General features: G+C 36.1%; 3 protein-coding genes and 1 long non-coding RNA gene across 4 annotated transcripts; 3 read left to right on the plus strand and 1 right to left on the minus strand.

Annotated features, from left to right (window-relative positions):
* Positions 1 to 43: 43 nt before the first annotated feature.
* On the plus strand, positions 44 to 6830 carry LOC114516384 (ATP-dependent zinc metalloprotease FTSH 4, mitochondrial-like). The gene is made up of 23 exons (XM_028535848.1): positions 44 to 134; positions 386 to 517; positions 823 to 994; positions 1108 to 1200; positions 1382 to 1491; positions 1622 to 1714; positions 1962 to 2006; positions 2177 to 2285; positions 2373 to 2468; positions 2682 to 2752; positions 2934 to 3024; positions 3147 to 3299; positions 3438 to 3570; positions 3693 to 3755; positions 3851 to 3963; positions 4138 to 4182; positions 4268 to 4378; positions 4798 to 4893; positions 5000 to 5055; positions 5259 to 5385; positions 5485 to 5558; positions 5827 to 5913; positions 6084 to 6830. The coding sequence occupies exons 1-23, from the start codon at positions 105 to 107 to the stop codon at positions 6219 to 6221; spliced, it is 2238 nt and encodes a 745-aa protein (XP_028391649.1). The 5' UTR covers positions 44 to 104; the 3' UTR covers positions 6222 to 6830.
* An 18-nt stretch (positions 6831 to 6848) lies between these two features.
* Positions 6849 to 7886, minus strand: LOC114517988 (5-hydroxytryptamine receptor 7-like). The gene has a single exon (XM_028537854.1). It carries the CDS (start codon positions 7884 to 7886, stop codon positions 6849 to 6851), a length of 1038 nt encoding a protein of 345 aa, XP_028393655.1.
* Positions 7887 to 11408: 3522 nt separating this feature from the next.
* LOC114519548 lies at positions 11409 to 12419 on the plus strand. The gene is made up of 4 exons (XR_003686582.1): positions 11409 to 11461; positions 11645 to 11817; positions 11967 to 12126; positions 12351 to 12419. It is a non-coding gene; the product is annotated as an uncharacterized LOC114519548 (long non-coding RNA).
* Positions 12420 to 18221: 5802 nt separating this feature from the next.
* On the plus strand, positions 18222 to 19743 carry LOC114519540 (60S ribosomal protein L23). The gene is made up of 4 exons (XM_028539690.1): positions 18222 to 18250; positions 18839 to 19051; positions 19155 to 19268; positions 19615 to 19743. The coding sequence occupies exons 1-4, from the start codon at positions 18238 to 18240 to the stop codon at positions 19695 to 19697; spliced, it is 423 nt and encodes a 140-aa protein (XP_028395491.1). The 5' UTR covers positions 18222 to 18237; the 3' UTR covers positions 19698 to 19743.
* The last annotated feature ends 70 nt before the right edge of the window (positions 19744 to 19813 follow it).

The raw sequence follows: 19813 nt of genomic DNA on the forward strand, positions 1-19813 counted from the left end.
TATATAAGTTTATGAATTTTGGATGGAAAAGACTATGGAATAACTAAGTTGTTAACATTTTTATCCTTTTTTCCCATTTCCTGGAGAAATAGCTCTCGTAAGCTATGTTCTCAATGAACGGTTTTAATTCTCAGGTGAGAGAGTCAGACACATGTTTTTATTGTGTTTGAACTTTGTTTATAATGAAAGTCCTCTGTAACAAATTCTTATGATCAGATATAGAATTTTAGCTTGCTCAACAGTCCATAATACTGATGTCCTAACTTATTTATAACATTGCAAAGGCTCGTTTATTCATGGTTTTAATAGGGCAGTCCAAAACTAAAACCAACTAATGCTCATCTTATTTCCAACGTACAGTGACTTCTCCTTATTCTACATCTAGGTACTTGGAAACCTGAGTGAATTACCAAGTCACTTGTACCAGCTAAAGTCATCAGTGTGGGCTGGTGTTTTAACATATTCAAAATATTTCAAGAAGGAGAAAGCAATCCAGAAAAGACTAGGTTCAAAACAGGTACAACATCTACTGCATACGTATCATACATATCATTGTATGTTATGCTCCTGTTGTAACACACTTGATTATCTTTGCAATAAAAATTCTGACTTGACCACAGTATTAAAAACAAGCTGATAAATACTGTGGTCAGGTCAGTATAGGGAAAAACCAACCATGGTAGCAAGATATTGGACAAAAAATGCCTAAAAAATAGCTAAATAAATTTTATAAAGATCACACATACTGTGTTTCAAAGTTTCCAACATTGAAAAGGCCTGTAGAGAATATACCCATGCAATAGATGTTGCTTAATGTTATAGGTCTCAAATCAGTTGTTGGTGACAGCAATACTTAAAGATCTCCCAGATGGCTGGCAGAAATTATGCTCTCCTCTTGCTCTACCTCTTCTGCGATCAACACTTGACCATGATCTACCCTCATCGTGGACTGTTTCCCATACATCTGGACAGTCTTTTTATGAAAATAAACATGGTATTACATAATGTTGCTGAATTACGTGCTAAAACAACTTGCTAAAAATGTTCACATACAAGAACTTATTAATATATATATTTTTAATTTAACAAATGTTATCCTGAATTTAGGTTTCCCACGGTTTCAACTCCTGAGGTCAAGTTCCACACTAAAACATACCATGCTACCACCACTCTTATCATGGTCAGATCACAAACCAACAGGTAAATTCACTGTTTGTGGTAAATATTTAAAGCTGAATGTCACATTCTAGCACTATAGATGCTAGGTGTGTGTATTATTAATTGTGATGTGTGATAGCTCACATATGAAATATTCAGTATATATCTTAGAGAACCACATACTAGCCTACATTATGTGTTTTTTTATTTTCTCTCTGGACAGCGATGAGTGTTCGTTCAATGTTCACGTACACAGCAGGTCAAATACATGAACTCGAAGTTAGAGCCAATGATAACCCAAATGATGCAGATGCACAAGCAGAGTATTTAAAGGTAAGAGAGCAAACATTTATTAAAATATTTTGTCCAACCTCCTAAGAACAAAAGCAGTGTTCATCGTTGACAGTTTAGTACAAGGATTTGTTAATTTTTAAGATTCAAACGCATTATTCTGTTTTTTAAGGCCATTGTCAGCGAAGATCCCCATTATGTCATTCGTAGATACAGGAGTGGCAGATATAAAAACAATGAAGCTTGTTATCGTGAATATTATAAGGTATATGCATAGCATTTGTTGAAAGATGGTGGCTATCAACACAATGCTGGTGAAACAAATTATTTTATGCAATAACTGTGAAATCACAACTAGTGTAATGTAAAAACATGAACAACTAAGTAAAAAAATACACTAAATCTTACCAATATAATGAATAGCACTCAGGTATTTCACTTGAAGTATTGGGATCAAATTTGATGTTTCAATATTTATTATATTCATTAACCATTTTTTTATTTGTTTGAAGGCTTTGATATTGACTGATAAAATCAACAGTGAAGAAATGGATGAGGTAATTTACCAGGAAATGTTCATGTAGTCACAATCCAGTTTACAAAATAACCATTGCTGAACTATACATTGAAACTCCTTGTATTAGCAATGTGCATATATTGTAATAAACACAGCTGTTAGAGTAAAGAAATAAGTTATTCATGTTTATGTCTTCATGTCTTCCTTCAGGCTATGGGAAAGCCATTTCACTCATCACATCCAAATTCTCAAGAAGAGACATCAAATGGTTTAGGAAGTGAAGGAAATCCTGTTGTTGTTTCTGTTAACAATGATAAACGTAAGTTGTGTTGATCATGGCTCAGATCTGGACTGAAAATTCTTCAATCCCAGAATTCTACATCACACATTTTGCCAATTTTTGCAGGTTCATTTTTCAAAGAGCAACTTTGGAATACTTTAAGATTCCTTATTGGTCTTTTCCTTATCGTCTCTGTGCTTGAGGCACAACTTCAAATGAGAAGTATGTTCATTATTCACTGATATGTGTATTGTAAGTTAATCCTGACCTAGTTCATTCTGACCTAGTTCATCCTTTGTTAATTTCCCCCTGCAGACACCCGCTAGCTTGCACCGGCGACAGTCTCACCTACCTTTTTATGTTTATATGTATGTGCTTGTCTCCCCATTTAACGTCATGTACAAAATATTCACGGATCAAGTTTCTTTTTTAAAGTGACGTCAAATCAAAAGGAAGTACAACCTGATAGCTCTGAGAAGAAAGTGAAATTTTCAGACGTGCAGGGGGTGAGTTCCTTTTCACGTAAAAATACCGGTTTCACCGCGAGCAGCTAGTTGAGGAAATTAATCCTAAGTAGTGAAACATGCAGTTTATAGGATAGCATGAGATCATTATACATTCTGTTGTTTACTTATACTAACAAAGCTACAGTAACTATAACAAAATACTGCAACACTACTAATACAGGTGGAAGAGGCAAAATTAGAGTTGAGAGAAGTTGTGGAATTTTTGAGATCTCCAGAAAAGTTCACTAAACTTGGCGGAAAACTACCTTCAGGTACGACTGCTGTTGTTGAAGCTTGCCATGTTATCGGAAATGCGCGTTCGGTCAGAGACTGGGCCTTGTAGGGTGTCAACGGTTTTGTCAGAAAATCATTATTACTCCGTGTTTTCATTCAGGTATATTGCTGGTTGGGGCACCAGGTACTGGTAAAACATTGCTTGCAAAAGCTGTAGCCGGCGAAGCTGGAGTGCCATTTTTCTTTTGTTCCGGTGCGGAGTTTGATGAGATGTTTGTTGGTGTGGGTGCAGCTAGAGTTAGAAACCTGTTCGGTGAGTACGCTGTAGCATGTAGGCTAAGACTATGCTATAGAAGCACTCTCATAGAAGCACTCTCACACTAGCCATGAGTAGAGCAATTTTGAAGTCCAAACGTAAGTACAGTTAACATTATTTATCCAACACACACAGCCGCAGCGAAGGAACTTGCACCTTGTATTATATTTATTGATGAACTCGATGCAATTGGAGGAACGAGAAGTGTTGGTGATCACCAACCTTATTCAAGGATGACATTAAATCAACTGCTCGTTGAATTGGATGGGTAAGACGTTTCATTCAAAGATAAAAAAAATGAGACCATGCACGGTTAACTTAAAATTGTTTTATATCTCTGGTGGAAATAGCTTTCGTAAATTTCCTAATAAAATCCGTTAAATCATTTAGATTCGATAAGACTGAAGGTATCGTCGTTATTGGTGCCACGAATTTCCCAGAAATTCTCGATAAGTAAGTCGATCATTTTATAATAAAAATGTACATGTTATGAAACGCTTTTTTTCATGTTTTTAAACAATCTTGCACAAATTTTGGAATGTTTTTAGGGCATTAGTGCGACCTGGTCGTTTTGACAGTCGCGTGACAGTTCCCATGCCTGATGTTAGAGCACGCAAGAGTATTCTTGAGTTACATCTGGGAAAAGTACAATTGTCAGATGGTAAGATCTCGCTGCTTAAGTTACACTGACCGAAATATATTACTGAACGCATGTTGCCAAAGGAAACTCTTAGTTTTTACTGTTCTTTCACTTGGTGAGAGCTCATTAAAAAACCACCTATACCCGCGGTCTTTCACACTGCAAAGGATACACAACTGGAATTCTTTCGTTTAGATGTTAGTCTTGAAACTTTGTCCAGAGGGACACCTGGTTTTTCGGGTGAGTGTATTCAAGTTATATTGTTGTGTCTTTGCAAAATGTGCATGTTAGGGCTATAATTTTTATAAACGTTCTATATTCGTAGGTGCTGACCTCGCCAATCTCGTGAATCAAGCTGCCTTGAAGGCTGCCAGTGATGGCCATGTTAGTGTTACCAATGAACATTTGGATTATGCCAGAGATAAAATTATCATGGGTAAGCTAGTGCATGTCCATGTTTATATATAAATACTACAAGTGGTATGTACATTCTCCGCTCTATTTAACAATTAGTCGCCGAAGGCGAGGCGACTAATTGTTTTAGTATAATTTCAATATTGAAAAAGTTTTATTTATAAATACAACTGATTTATGTTCTCAATTTCTGCTTCCGAAATTTTTCCAAAACGATTTTGAGTATTTTCAGCCATGTTTTTATGGGGAAAAGCAATAGTTACTGCTCAGACTGCTCTGAGCAGTAACTATTGCCTCATAGTTACTGCTGAGGGAGCCAATCAGAATGCTCAAAGGTCATTTTTCAATACTGAAATTATACTAAAATCTTATAATACATGAACATTATATTATTTGTTTCGACAATTTCCAGCTTTGAATTATAGTTGTTCTCTGTTGTAGGACCTGAAAGAAAGAGTGCGTACATTGAAGAAAAGAATCGTGAAGTGGTTGCTTATCACGAGGGAGGACACGCCCTCGTCGCTTATTATACTTCAGGTTTTTATCATCATATAAATACATATGAAGCAGTCCTTTATCTTTATTATAGTAAAAATATGTGTACTTTGTTTGACTCATTTATTTCAATGTTGAATTTTCATAGAAGCCTTACCTCTACATAAAGCAACCATAGTTCCACGTGGAGATGCTTTAGGAATGGTAAGTTATTTATTTAATACTTCACTTTGTAACCATACTTCTAGTTGGAGATAGAGAATGTGAGATGCGTTAAATCCACCACCCTGCAGTCCCTACTGACATGATATGGGTTTATTTCAACAATATAAAAATAAAGATTGGACGTTTGGTTCGATATATCTACCGATTTGTGAATATGTTATAGTTACTTTTATTTGTTTCAGGTTGCCCAACTTCCAGAGAAAGATGAACTATCGTGGACGAAAAAACAATTATTAGCTAAACTTGACGTGTGTATGGGTGGTCGTGTAGCTGAAGAACTTACATTTGGTCGTGATAATATAACAAGTGGTTAGTTTTAACAAAGATTATCCTTGCAGTGACGTTTCCTGTTCTCTGCATGAACACAATTTCTCAGCAATCTAAGTTACTGAATCACTCGTATTGTAGGAGCGTCAAGTGATTTCTCTCAAGCTACCAAGATTGCCAGGGCTATGGTCACAAAATATGCCATGAGTGAAAAGGTAAACTTGATTAGTTAACAACACAATTACAATATAATAGTTAAGATATACAAAAGTTTGTAATTGTGGAGCTTCAAACGGAAGTCGCAGACACAGACACAAGCAAGATCCCCAATGCAATCATCTTTTTATGACTTCCAATATTCTCGTCCATCGTCATTCATTGACGGAAATATTGTCGTTTCTGGTCTTTCCTTGGAGAATATTCTATAGGGCAACTGTAATTATTCTTATGCAACACTTTATCATGTATATTTCTGTACTCTAGGTTGGACCATTCGTTATTCATGATGACGAAAAATTAAGTCCTGAATTACAGAATGCAATTGAAAATGAGGTGAAACACCTAATTAAGGTAAGTCTTTGAAATGTTTTTTGTATTAACTTTTTTGAAGTACAGTTTCGCATAGGTGCTTTCATATTGTACTGAGTTCAGACTCATCGCTTTCTATTGTCCGAGACAGTCATAAATATCATTCCCAAATCCCACTCCTTCATACAATCTTTACTTTCTCCGGTTTCCAGGAATCATATGAACGTGCAACGAATATTCTTCAAAATCATTCAACAGAACACAAAAGACTTGCGAAAGCCTTGCTACAGTATGAAACTTTAAACGCTGAAGAAGTGGCAGCAGTTATTCAAGGAAAATCCATCGAATAAGCCCAATCTTTTTTAAACCTCATGCACCATGCATATATGCGGTTGAAGATAAACACAATGAAACTTCTTACTTTATTCGGAATAATATTTTTGATCTTGTGTATTCGCTGCACTTTCCAAGAAGGTTTCTATGAAATTCTATGAAGTTAATCAACGTGCATTGCTTTTGCTGAAGAAAGTACAACTTTATAATAAACAAAAATACTTTCAGGGACAAAAGATATATATAATTATTTACTTAATTGGGTCCATATGTTCAATGATCTGGACATTTTTCAAACAATCATCTATCAAAATGGAACTATAGGTTCCGTTTCGAAATCCTCAGGCTCAGGGCGATGAACTCGCATGGAAAATGCTTGGCTATTTATAATTCTGCAGATTTAGCTAGCATCTTTCTGTATCGATGGTCGATTTCTTACCAGAAAACCAATTACTGTCTATAGTGTAGTTTTATTTGACGTTGCCAGTGGCAGATGTTGGTTAAGACGTTATAACTTATGTGTATCTTTGCAAGACAAACACTGAAAAACAGGCGCACATATGAACACTGCTTTTTGATAATATTGAAAATATATTATGTTTCCCAATATATGATCATCTAATAAGACTAATATAGATATTTAGTTAACAGTTCAAGATCTTACAAATCATCCGAAGAATACGGCCATAAGCATTTCTGTATTTTTTATGTCTTATTCCATAAATGAAAGGATTAATGATGGAATTTACAGCGATGAATTCAGAGAAAATGATATGCACCTTTAACGGAATACAATTGCAACCCAACTTTTCCAAACAAACTGCTATAGAATATGGAATAAAACAGCCTAAGAGAACTCCTATTATTATCACAAATGTTTTAAGTGGTTTCAACTCTTTCGTAATTCTTTGCCATGATGTGTTTTGGTCATGTTGCTCGTTCACAAAACGTCCTCCTACCGATTCTTGAGCCGTATTTGTGGAAGTATGCGCTGGTGTTTGTCGGGTAATGGAGCAAGCAGCTATCCTCCGTCTTTGCCGTCGAGCAATTTTAAGTATTTTAATGTTGAAGAAAATGATCAAAGTTAGTGGGGTATATACGTACACGATGAATGAGAATAAGATGAACTCATTTGATGCACGGCAAACGCCTGGAACCTCGCCTGGACCGATGTACATTAATGGTAAGGGAAGAAATGAGAATGACCATATCCATATGATGAATACCAGGGCATAGACCCTTTTCCCAACCACGAGTATTGGATATTTCAGAGGCCATGTTATAAACAGGTATCTATCAAAACTAAGTGCTAAAAGAGTAAGGATTGACAGGAAAACCGACACACTTCCGCTTGAATAAATGAACTTGCAAAAAAACTCTTCGTTGCTCTCAACACCAGTAACGATTTGAAGCAACTCGACAATCCAAATGGGGTAAATTGTTAGGCAGACCAACAAATCTGTTACACTTAGATTTACAATAAGCCAAGTGGTTGGTGACTTCTCTTTGTTCATAAAAACATTGTAAATTATAACTGCAGTGTTACCCAAAACTCCAAGCACAATGCTGATACATTTGAATATCACTAAACCAAGCATAAATTGAAAAGAAACCTGCTCTGATTTTGTTTGGTTTGTAATGTTCCTCTGTTCCATCGTTATCTCAACGACCAGTTTTGTCATTTAACTAAACGGAAGCAGAGGCTTTTGCTATTGCAGACTGTTTGAGTTGACGTCAGCCGTCAGGCTTTCAAATATTTCAAAATTAAATGTCATATTTGACCCCCCAATATATTTACTATTAATAAAAATTGCTGCATTGTTTGTTGAGCCAGCTTTTTCAATCTTTTATGTGTACAATGAACATTTATTGACCTTATTTTTTCATTTTTTCTGACCCTGCAATCATGTTTTTGTATATATTAATAATGAATCATGAATTAATCACTGACGTGGGTACCCGGGCATCTTCTTAATTAACCTGTCATTGTTGTTTGCTAATTTGTAGGTTTCATTATTGGGGATATATTAAAAACGGGTTTGAGTGGGGGTCAACCTCAAATGTCTCGACATTAATGTCATGCAAGTTTAAACAAAATGACACAATTCAATTTCATATATTTACTAGCAAGAACAAGCCAACACGTACAATGAACAATCAATTCACTAAAATTACTGTGTCTCGATTTCGAGTTGACCCGGCCCATTTCTAAGAATCTTGAACGTCACGTGAGAGATCTCATCGGCTCATACAATTTTTAAACGACGGAAATCCAGAACACTGATTTAGAGCGAAACGTTTCCAAGAAATATGACGCTTTTTAAACAGACACCACTGAATTGGCAAATGAAGAAAAGCTGTTCAGGTTTTTTTTTAAATGAATGAATTTATACAAGTAATAAATTTAATATTTTTAGTCGCTCTTCTTTTTAGTCACTTCCTTAGTTATTACTTAACGAAACTGGATTGCACGAGGAAGAAGATATGGCAAAACGAATAAATACTTTGATAGAGCGAGTAATGTTGTTCTGGGGATTGTGTGAAAATGTGAACTCTGTCTTATCGTATCCTAGATCAAAACGATTACGAAATGTCACTTGACGTCGTACTTTTTCCGGAGGATTTATTTCTGCTTCGATTACCCAGACGAAGCTCAAGCAACTCACAACGTCAATGTTCAGAACATAAAGACAAACACTCCACAAATTTGGTTTTACTGTGAGGGATAACATCATTTCAAAACCGCACCACCAAAAATGATCCGAATAGAGCACTTCAGAAGAATTTTGGTGGATATCTTCAGGTTGGTGAAACAGCCAAGTGAACGAAGGTTCATCGTTATCCGGCTCATAAGTAATCCGTCTTGTTATCTTATCATTCAGCAAGGTTCTTTTGATCGATGACGAACTATGATAACGAAAACCTCTCACAAGTAATTGGTGAAATCCTTCCATCTTTCTTGCAAGATAATGATCATGTACGACCTCTTGTAGAAATTCGATTGTCATCAACTCTGATCTTATAAGAAAGAGAAGTGAAGGACCATTATAATCATTAACTTCGCACCAGGACATCAACGCAACAAAAACAGTGTTTTCAGACAAAACTGAAAGTTCATCACACGAAAGTAAACTTTTTATAGAAACTTCTGAAAGGTTCTTAAATTCGTCTGTTAACCAGAATTTATCAAGAGGTTTGAATGTGTGAACGAGGAATTTTTGAAGGTTCCTAGTCAAATCATCAGTTGCCACAATCTCATTCACTGTTAATAAAATTGATTCACAAAGGCGTAAAGACATATCCACTGACATTAGAACATATTTACACTTTCTGAAGATCAAGCTAACGTCGTATTTATTTGCAAGAATAAGTACTTGAAGGACATCATAAGGATCTAGTTCATCAAGTATGGATGGTTGGTACATTGCATTAATCAACGTATAATGTGACACTAACTCTTCAGCGGCTACATTTAAAACGATTTCTTTCGATAAAGACTCCTTCATACCAGAGGAATAGAACAACGCCCTGAAATACGAACTTTGCACTGCCAGCCATGAGCTATGGATAAATAATCGTTGTTCTTGTAAGGAATTCGTTTCAATTGTAAGAATACATTCGTTCATCTCTCTTTGTGTCGTCTTTATTTCTGGTTTTGCAACATTTCTTGGCAGTTTCATATTCTGATGTTCTTCAAGGGCAGCAAGACCATCTTCCGTTTCTTTCACTTCAAAATAGCAGCTATTTCTAAGTATTGCAGTCAGACTCTCTTCCACTCTCAATATAAGGATACGGTCATGAAGTTCGCTGTTATTGAAATCAGATCCAAAAATACTAGAATATTGTAGCAAATCTTCTTGTTTAAATTCTTTCCCACTCGACTTCTGGAGATCACTAGCATTGTGAATGACGTTTGTCATATTTTGCTTGATATAGTAAAGCAAACGACACAAACTCGAAGCGGCACTTTGGGGACTAAATGAAGCGGTTTAAATTTTAAAACTGACTTTCTGTGCTGGAAGTATTAATTCTGAACTATAGTTTCTGAAATATAGTTTCCATAATAATAATCGTATTGATGTTTCTTGCTATGGCAACATGCGAATTGTGGTTTGGTGTTGCGGTTATAGTATAACATGCCGGCATCAGTCCGATTTACATTTAAAACCGATATCCGGTCACATACTTATAACTGGTACTTATTTTTAGAAAAGTAAAAAATATTAATAGACAAAGACCCGAGTTTAAAACGACAAAATCGATTTGCAGCACTTCCACGACCACGGTGATAATTCAGTGAAAACGAAAGGACAAAAAAAATACAAAAGCTGTTATTTTTTATATAATTTTCTCAAGCTCAGCCAATTTCATTGCTATATTTCATTCGCTGTGCCATCGTTCAATGTGAAATCGTTTAGTTTTACCCGACCAAGTTTTTCTAGTATTTTTTTTTATTTAACCGTACAATAAAAGTATAAAATCTTCATTTTCAATCTTTTATTTTAATTGTGTATTGTATACCTCGGAAACCACGATAATATGTGGAAGAAGATAATATACGTAGGTATAGAAAAGCCTGGCTTGCGAGGTTAGCTTGTTTCCACACAATATAATTCGTCGTTATTTGTTGTAGTTCGATTCGTTCGCATAAACGAATTACAACGTATTTTGAAATGTGAATTACAACCGTGACGAAGCATGTTATATGAAAACCAGCCTATATATAATATAGGGCGCCTCAAAATACTAATAGCCGATGCATGGTTCGACTTTGCGACGTTACCCAACAATTCTAGACTATTTAAGAAAATGCTGATTTTAATTGGTACAGCATGCAGACCACTAACAAAAGATTTTATTGATTTTATTGTAATAGGACTAAAAAGAAGAAATTATCATATAACACCTTTACCTATAACAATGGTAAGCCGGTTTTTCCACTAGCCATATTTTTTGCGCGAAGCGAATTTATTCTTTTGTATTTGAGCAATTTGTTCCGGCGGGTGGTTTCAATTGAAAGCTCTGACACAAAAGAGAAATATCACTATTGGAAAACCGGCTTTAGGCTGATTTATTTACTCATCTACCAACCCTGTTTGAGGCATCATTCTAACACTGGTCTTCACAGCATCAAGACATGTCGCTTTTAATGCTCAAAATTTCGTCTGAAATTGTTATCAACGATAACGCCTTTCCACAGAAGTCAGAAGAGACTGAGTTTAGTATCTCTGTCGCCCTGTCGTCGGTGTAAGAACAGGTAATACGCCTTTTCTTTGCCGATAATCTGCTTGCTTTGATATCTCAATATTTGTGCGAATATTTCTGCCACGTGGTCAACATTTACCTCGTGTGTAACTCCTCAAGATCCAGGTGTATTCCGGCTTCGTTTTCGATTCGAAATTGTTCTTATAACACTAACGTTGCTTTTTATTCATTTCAGACAGGATTCTGACGACTTAAAGACTAAAGTTAAGTTTGATGATGCCCGAAATTCGTGAACACTTTAGATTGATGACCGATGAATTGTGGCCGTGAAATGACTCAAGATAACTCGCTTTTGAAGAGAAAGCATGTCTAAGCTTTTTCTCAGAGCTTACTGGTGAAATAAAAAAGGTAATATACGCACTAAAATCTATGCGAATTACAGAAGTTCTGCTTGTCCTATAACCGCTAATCGTCGCTTCAATTTCAAGCAAATTATTTCTTCGAATTAAATTCTAAAGACTTCGCAGAAAACTAACATTGCTTTTGATTCTTTCCAGGTAGAGTTTTTGAGCTGGAGTCAAACTAAAAGAAATGCTGTGGCCTGTGGGCAAGAAATTCACCATTGATATAACGGCTGAAATTTGCCCGAGATGACTCGCGTTTCAAGAGGCAGCAAGTCCAAAGCTGCTCGTCTACAAACGTTGCTAAAATGAACAGGTACGTGTCCATTTTGTGTCTTTTTGATTCACATGTTTGCATGAGGATAGGACGGAGGTTCAAACGCTTGATCCGGCAGTCCACGTGTTCGTCATTCTATGCTATTTTAGCCCTGAAGCTGCCTACAACTACGACGCGAGATTTCTAATATTTTAAGCTTGCTTTTATTGAATAACGTGCTGATATCACCGTCTATAACAAGCATAATCTTTGTTTCATTTCAGGTATTGAGATTGAGCGAGTCAAACTATCAAAGCCATTTGAAACGACGATCAACCTGTTCAAATTAAAATGTAAGTATCAAAGCAAAGCGAACAATATAGGGAGCTTAAGATTTAGGACGGAACGACGACGGCTGAAAATGAAATGGGCTGAACTTTTTATAGTAACAAATGAACATTAGGTTCAAATGTGCAATGATTTTTTTCAGTTCAGTGGTTTTCAGAGAAAAATATTTGCCGGTATTCACTGCCGTGTTTCTATAAAAAAGGTTGTTTTGTTAACTGCATGGCTCTAGCGAATTTTTAAGAAAAAAGCGTCGTCTATGTGCCTTGAACCCAAAAACACGCATAATGAAATTTCCAAATGCTGTCTCTATAAGGGCAGTTGGCTCTTCCACTAGCTGGCTGTACGCTTCAGCTTAAGAAATACACAGTTAATTTTTGGCTGTGGAGAATGTTTTTGTTCATGTTGTTTCTATTAGGAAGACTACCTGCTTCGGCTATACGCCTATATAAGTTTCAAAAATGTCATGAATGCCCAGAAATTCTGTTTTTAAGAAAATCGCTAATACGACGCCAACACGACACAATACGATACGACGTCGATGAGCAGCGAAAGTTGACGATGTCCTGACATCGTTAAAGGTTAGAGTAGCCTGGTGGTCAAAAAATGTGCATGCTAGGGTTAGGATGTGATCTCGCATGAAAAATTGTTTACGACCAATTTCTTCTGCAAAGCAGAAGTTCATTGTTCGTCTGAAAAGGGTTGCGATGTTTTTACCGTAAAGCTATTCAGTTAAATAGGTTCTGGCCACCAGGAACATAGCTAATGCATGATGCATGTGGAAATAATTTGCATGTGAGTAAATAAATTTTAAAATTTGGTTATAGGATCCGGCTATGCGATTTAGGGCTGCTCGCTGCGCTTAGGGCTACGCGCTAAGGTTTAGGTTGATAATTTAAACATGAATTTTCATATACGAAATGGCTTAAAACTGAGCCAGACACACGAACATTAATCACAGCCTCAAATGGCAAACATAATCCCATAGGTTCTTATCTTGCTCCGCATTTCTAGGAACGCTATTAGTTGATTTGCAGCTACGAATGTAGATTGTGATAATTAAGAGAACCACTCCTTTGTACAATAAATACGCATATACAATTATAGCCTCAAATGGCAAACATAATCCCATAGGTTCTTACCTTGTTCCATCTCTCGGAACGCTATTCTTGGGTGATTTACGGCTACGAATGTAAATTGTACTATTATAAGCGAAACATTATTTTGTACAGTACACGCATACAAATTATAGCCTCAAATGGCAAACATAATCCCATGCATAGGTTCTTTCTTGTTTCCATCTCTCTCTCTCTCTTTCTCTTTCGGCTCTTGTCCTGTTGAAATAGACTTATCCGGCCACATGCGGCTTTCGGAAATGTAGATTGTAAAAATTATGAATTGTAAATATATCATTATTTAACATGTCTTACCATATTTTGTAATTGATAAATACTGTAATACGAATGTATATATATAGTTGATATTACTATACCTAGTTGGTTACATATAATAATTTGACACACATGAACAAACAGTAATGCAAAACTATGCAAACAACAGCCTCTAATGGCAGACATAATCCAATAGGCTTCTAGGTTCTCCCTCTTGCCTCTTGTTTATCAACAAGACTAGTTATTCCAGAAATATTTTAAAGCACATACTGTCTTCCTATATAAATCTGAAATACATAAAAAAATATCAGGTTAATGCACACTTACTAACAAAATTTATACACATGAAAAATAAAACATGCCTTAATGAATGTGAATTTATACTTGAAAAGGGGAGGGAGCGTCATCCTTACTTTAGTTAAAACAGATTACGAGACAACATGGGCAGTGGCATTGTAACTTTATTATTTTTCCGAGGTCTCTGTGAGATTTCCAATCATTTAGCATCGTCGAGCAGTGCTTATGAAAAGAAAGGCGCCACTTTTTGTCTGTACTGTTTGACCTTGCTAATTGGTTCGAAGTGTTAGCAGGTATCTTGGGATATCTAATAACGTTGCAGTGTTATTTTCATTGCTGTTACTATACGGGAAGCTTGCTTTGGCTATATGCCTTGGCTCTAAAAGTGTTTAATCAGTTTTCGAGACAAAAAAATTCTACTCACTGCTGTTTCTTTAAAGGGCAGCTTGCTTTGGCTCTATCTATAATTCTTAGTTTGGTTGTATGTTTCACCTCTAAAAATTACGAAATTTTTTGAGACGAAATAAAAAAGATTTGTACTCAATACTGCCTTTATCTTTGGCAGCCTTCTTGGCTATATGCCTAGACTCCAAAAACGTAGTCAATTTTCTCAATCAAGATGTTTTTTCAAAACCTTTTTCTATAAGAGCAGTCAGCAGTGTGCTCTGGCTTTATGCCCTAGCTCAAAAAATATGCAGTCAATTTTTCAAGGAAAATGTTTCCTTTATGCTGTTTCCATATACGGGCAGCTTGCTTCAGCTATACGCCGAAGTTTTCAAAATGTTCATGAAACATCTTAAACCTAATAAATCCTTGAAATGATAAAGCTGCAATGTTTAAAAACTCAAAACTGTTAAGACGGAACACTGCCTATGATTCGTCAGAAGAATAGTTTTTGTTTTTCGACGAGGGCTTTGAAATATCCTGAATCAAATTGCTTTGAATTGAACTAAGTTCTATACTCTGCCATATAGTAAGTAGGTTCTCAAACTGGATTGGGTTATATAAAACTTTGTGAGAATAAAATATACACGATCACTTACATACAGCTATACATGCACATAGATAGATATTATACTTTCACTGGTCAATAGTTGTCATGAGCATTAAGAAACATAATACAACATAGTGCAAAATACTTTCACACTTTCAATAAAACACGACAAAGGTAAAATGCACATCTTACACCTTCTTCATATGTAAATATTTTGCATCCGAATTAATATATTTGTACATATAACTGATATATATGTAGAAGTAAAATAAAAGTAGAGAAATTATCCGTCTCCATGTCTCTTGATTTCAATAGCTAAATATACACACACGCTTTGTAACACATGACAATGCTTTAATTAAATATAAAAAAAACTTGTGTTCTTGTGTACTTTGTATTCAATTCGGCTTTCGGCGGTGAGGGTTTTCCTCCAGGAACTCTGGTTTCCCTCGTAATAAAAACAGTGTCCCGTGTGTTCGGAACCGCGTTTATGGTTGGTTTTCCATTCAAAATTTAACTTCTCCCCAGATTGATTTCCTATATAAAAGAAATAAAATGTCGTGTTTTATAACCCATATCACTTGGTAAGTCCCATTTCACGTTGATCTATATTCGATACAAAGTTATACGAATGTTTCGCAACCCAACCGGCATTTTATTTTGTGGGTTAAACGCTCTAAGACTTCAAGTCTTCAAAGTGAACTTAAATTGATGGAATCTGACTGTACACACGGTTACTGGGTTCAATTCCCGGTACACTGCATGTCTAGATTTACTTCGAGGAAGTTTCCTCCGGTCTTCTCCGGGCAAAAAGCCAAGATTTATAATATACATTATTAGCCAATTTAATCTAATTTCACTTGACAAGCTAAAGTGAAGATTTCGTTCAATTTCAAGCTGCAAGAAAAGTAGAATTTTGGAGACCGCAGAATTTCGGCGCAATACAGTTCAACGACAAAAGTGGTCGCGTCAGGTATTGTTAGCTGATGAGCATTTCCTGATAAAGAAAGACGTGTGATGTTTAATGTTATGTTGTGATGAACACATCTAATAAATATGCAATTTTTGAAATTCCTGGCCGATGAGACAAACATTTGACCATTTAAACCAGCGTGGTTATCCATATCAAAATATTTGACATCATAACGAAAGAATGGTTATATTGTTTATTGTTTGTATATGAGCACGAAATATGCTGGAAACTTTACATAGGACCAGAATTGAGAATGCTGAGATTCTTTATAAAGGATTTTGAGCGTCAGGCAACTTAGCAAAACAACACTGAGACATTTTGTGGCATATAAATTGGGCAGGAAACGCTCGAAAAAAAGGTCTAGAGGCTCTAATTAACCTAAGTTTTTCCTAGAGGAACAGGAGGACCTCTAAGCTGTGAGCCAGCTCTGCATGTTGTTCAATGAGTTTAGACCTGATGATCTAGGGACCACCATTAGTTATACCGAGACAGTAAGGGCACTCGAAACCCGACAGAGCATGCAAAAACTATAGGTTTTTCTATAGAGGGACAGGTGGACCTCTAGATAACAGGGAACATGCAGGCGGACCCCTGTTCAGGTCAGTCAGCTCGAAATTCAGTCCTAGTTGGACTGGTGACCATGCAACTATCGGTGTAGGGTACTCAACTATTTTCTGACAAAACCAACCTATCGAGTCTCTAAGTCAGGTCATCTGACTGTACAAATGCACTTCACGTGGTGAGGTGTTGTCCAGAAGGACAGCACTTCCAGCCATTGTTTAATCACTGCAATTCATTACAAGTTACAAGAAGAGTATCGATAGACTATCTAGAGATAACATATGATTGAACATGACGTATCAGTATATTTACATGCGGATGCCAACTATAACTTCATTTCAATGTTTTAGCTCATAGTAAATGCAGTGATAAAAAATGAAGGACACTTTACGTCTATTGCAACGCTATTGGAAAATGCTATTAATACACTAAACGCTATTGGAAAATGATGTAGGTGAAATTAAGTACTAAGAAACGCTGTGCAGTCGCAGTGAACGAGTGATAATCCCACAATATCTACATTGAGCAATGTCATATATTCTTAGTGGACGACTCTTGGAGTCATACCCATTAGTCCATTATACCAGCACCCCGTATCTTGTTGGGTTTCGAGGGAAGATCTTTCTTGGGTGATCTCGTTTTGCCAGAATTGAACCTCAGGCTGTGTGCTGTAGGATTTTGTCTCGTCGCATTAGTTTAGCTGGAGCTAGAATACTGGGAGGGATTTTTTCACTAGGACCTTTAAAAAAAGATTTAGGTAAAATGAAAACACCGTCCATTATCCAAAGTGACAATACTCTATATCAGTATATGGGTGACGACAATGGTTCGAATCCGGCATGGGAGAAATGCTTTATTCTGCCCAAAAGAGAAGATTTAGGTAATGATCAGGATTTCGGTTCGAATCCTGCCATGGGAAAATGTTTTCATCGTGACCCCAAAGAAAATATTTAGGTAAGCAGATTGAACTGAAAACATCGCAGTGAATCTCAGGATCAGCTGTTGGTCTGTTGGTGAAGATAATGGTCTCGCAACTTTTAAGTCGGTTGGTTCGAAAGTGGGAAGAATGATTTTCATTCTGACATTGAAGAAGGATTTAGGTAAAATAAATAAATGTATAGCCTTTGGCGTCAATGTATCGCTAGTAAATTCAGTAAATTTAGTGAGCGAAAAAGTACACTTAATATTTATGAAACATACTCAAACGCTATTGGAAAACGACAAAGAGCCATATTCAGTATAAAAACACTGCGCAGTCGCGCTTGATATTCCCGCAATGATCAGATTAAGAAAATAGTCCACCATGGTCCAGTCCACCGGAAAATGGTCGTATTTGCCATTTTCCGGCCAAATCGACCATAGTCGAATTCGTCATTTTCCGGCCAATTCGACCATGGTCGAATTCGTCATTTTCCGGCCAATTCTACCATGGTCGAATTCGTCATTTTCCGGCCAATTTTCCGGATATTTAGATCTGGCTTCTGATTGGTTGATTTTTATAGCCAGATCAGTGAGCTGGATAGCTGATCTCAATACCACCTGTATGCTGTATTCTTGCGTGGAGGTGGAGACTGGCACCAAAAACGATAATCGTTCTTTTCATTTTCAAGATGTCTAAGAGAGGTTCGTCGTTGTTTGTGTTACAATCCTTTTACATCTTTAACTTTTTATTGCCTCTGTCTCAAACCTTATGACGGGAAAATATAGTTCACCTTTTTTCGAAACTCTAGAAAATGTTACGGCAGTAAATAATATTTTTCTTACTCCTTGTTTTTGATGTAATCGACACAATGTATATTTGTGGTACAAAGAAGGTGACGAATGTCTGTGTGCTTTTGAAATTAGGAATTTTGTAAAAAATACTCCACAAACTGAAATACGGATATGCCACAGTAATATAGATAAATGTATATGCAAGAATGCAAGCTTGTATATGCCACAATGTATAAAGCTATTAAATAAACTATGATCCTGTATCTAATTCTGTGCTGTTGTATTTAAGTTCTTGCTGCAAAACAACCCAATTTTAAAACTTTTACATCTAGTCTAAGGTACAAAGTTAAGCCTTGATGTTTAAACATGACATCTGTATTAAAATAAATACTGGCTCTATAAAGAACATCTGCTATATAAAGAAGGGAAACTGATTTTGTTATTTATATTAAACTTAGTTGTTAGTTGTTTGTTATACTTTGGTTTACAAACTTTTAGGACGTGGTGGAGCCGCTGGGGGTAAATTTCGACTTTCTCTTGGTCTACCCGTTGGTGCTGTTGTGAACTGTGCAGACAACACTGGGGCCAAGAATCTTTACATCATTGCCGTAAAAGGTATTAAAGGTCGTCTAAACAGATTACCTGCGGCAGGTGCTGGAGATTTAGTGTTGGCAACAGTAAAAAAAGGAAAACCTGAGTTACGAAAAAAAGGTACGGTATTTCCTGTAATTTTTCGGTGAATTATGGAAGAGGCAAAATGGGTACCTCAAGTATTGTTTTAGGTTGTTGTTTACTTTGAAATCTTTATTTTTAGTTATGCCTGCAGTGATTATTCGGCAACGTAAGGCAATCAGAAGAAAAAATGGGGTCTTCATATATTTTGAAGATAATGCAGGGGTAATTGTGAACGTAAAGGGTGAAATGAAAGGTAAGCATGCAGCATTGATGCATAGTGTACAATTATACTGTATATATAAGTATTTTCGTGAAATATTGTTTTATGCTATATGTGGTGTTTTTGTATCTGTTTTACCTTTGTTATTATCACAATGGCAAGTTACATGGTGTATACTCAATGTACAAAGGGGTGGGTGTGATTACAAATTGTATTGCCAGTTTGACACAGTTTGGTTACAAAGTAGCTTGCTCTCTTAGACTTGCAGGCTAAACATGTGTACATGTTCTTGTGATTTCTTAGCTGATTAATTCAGTTAATATATCCTATTTTTCTCAAAGAATTGCCTATCCTTATTTGAACTATTGTGTTTTTGTAGGTTCTGCAATAACTGGTCCTGTGGCAAAAGAATGTGCAGATTTATGGCCCAGAATAGCATCCAATGCTGGTAGCATTCACTGAATTGTATTTAGTTTGCTATCATCAAATAAAGCATTTGTATAAAGCATTGTTGTTGACTCTAATAATTTGAGTGTACCAAGGTGCCAGAATTAACAAAAGTCAAAACTAAACATAAA

Source organism: Dendronephthya gigantea, unplaced genomic scaffold, assembly GCF_004324835.1.
Source record: "Dendronephthya gigantea isolate DGI-Jeju-01 unplaced genomic scaffold, DenGig_1.0 000000F, whole genome shotgun sequence".
Lineage (NCBI taxonomy): Eukaryota > Metazoa > Cnidaria > Anthozoa > Malacalcyonacea > Nephtheidae > Dendronephthya > Dendronephthya gigantea.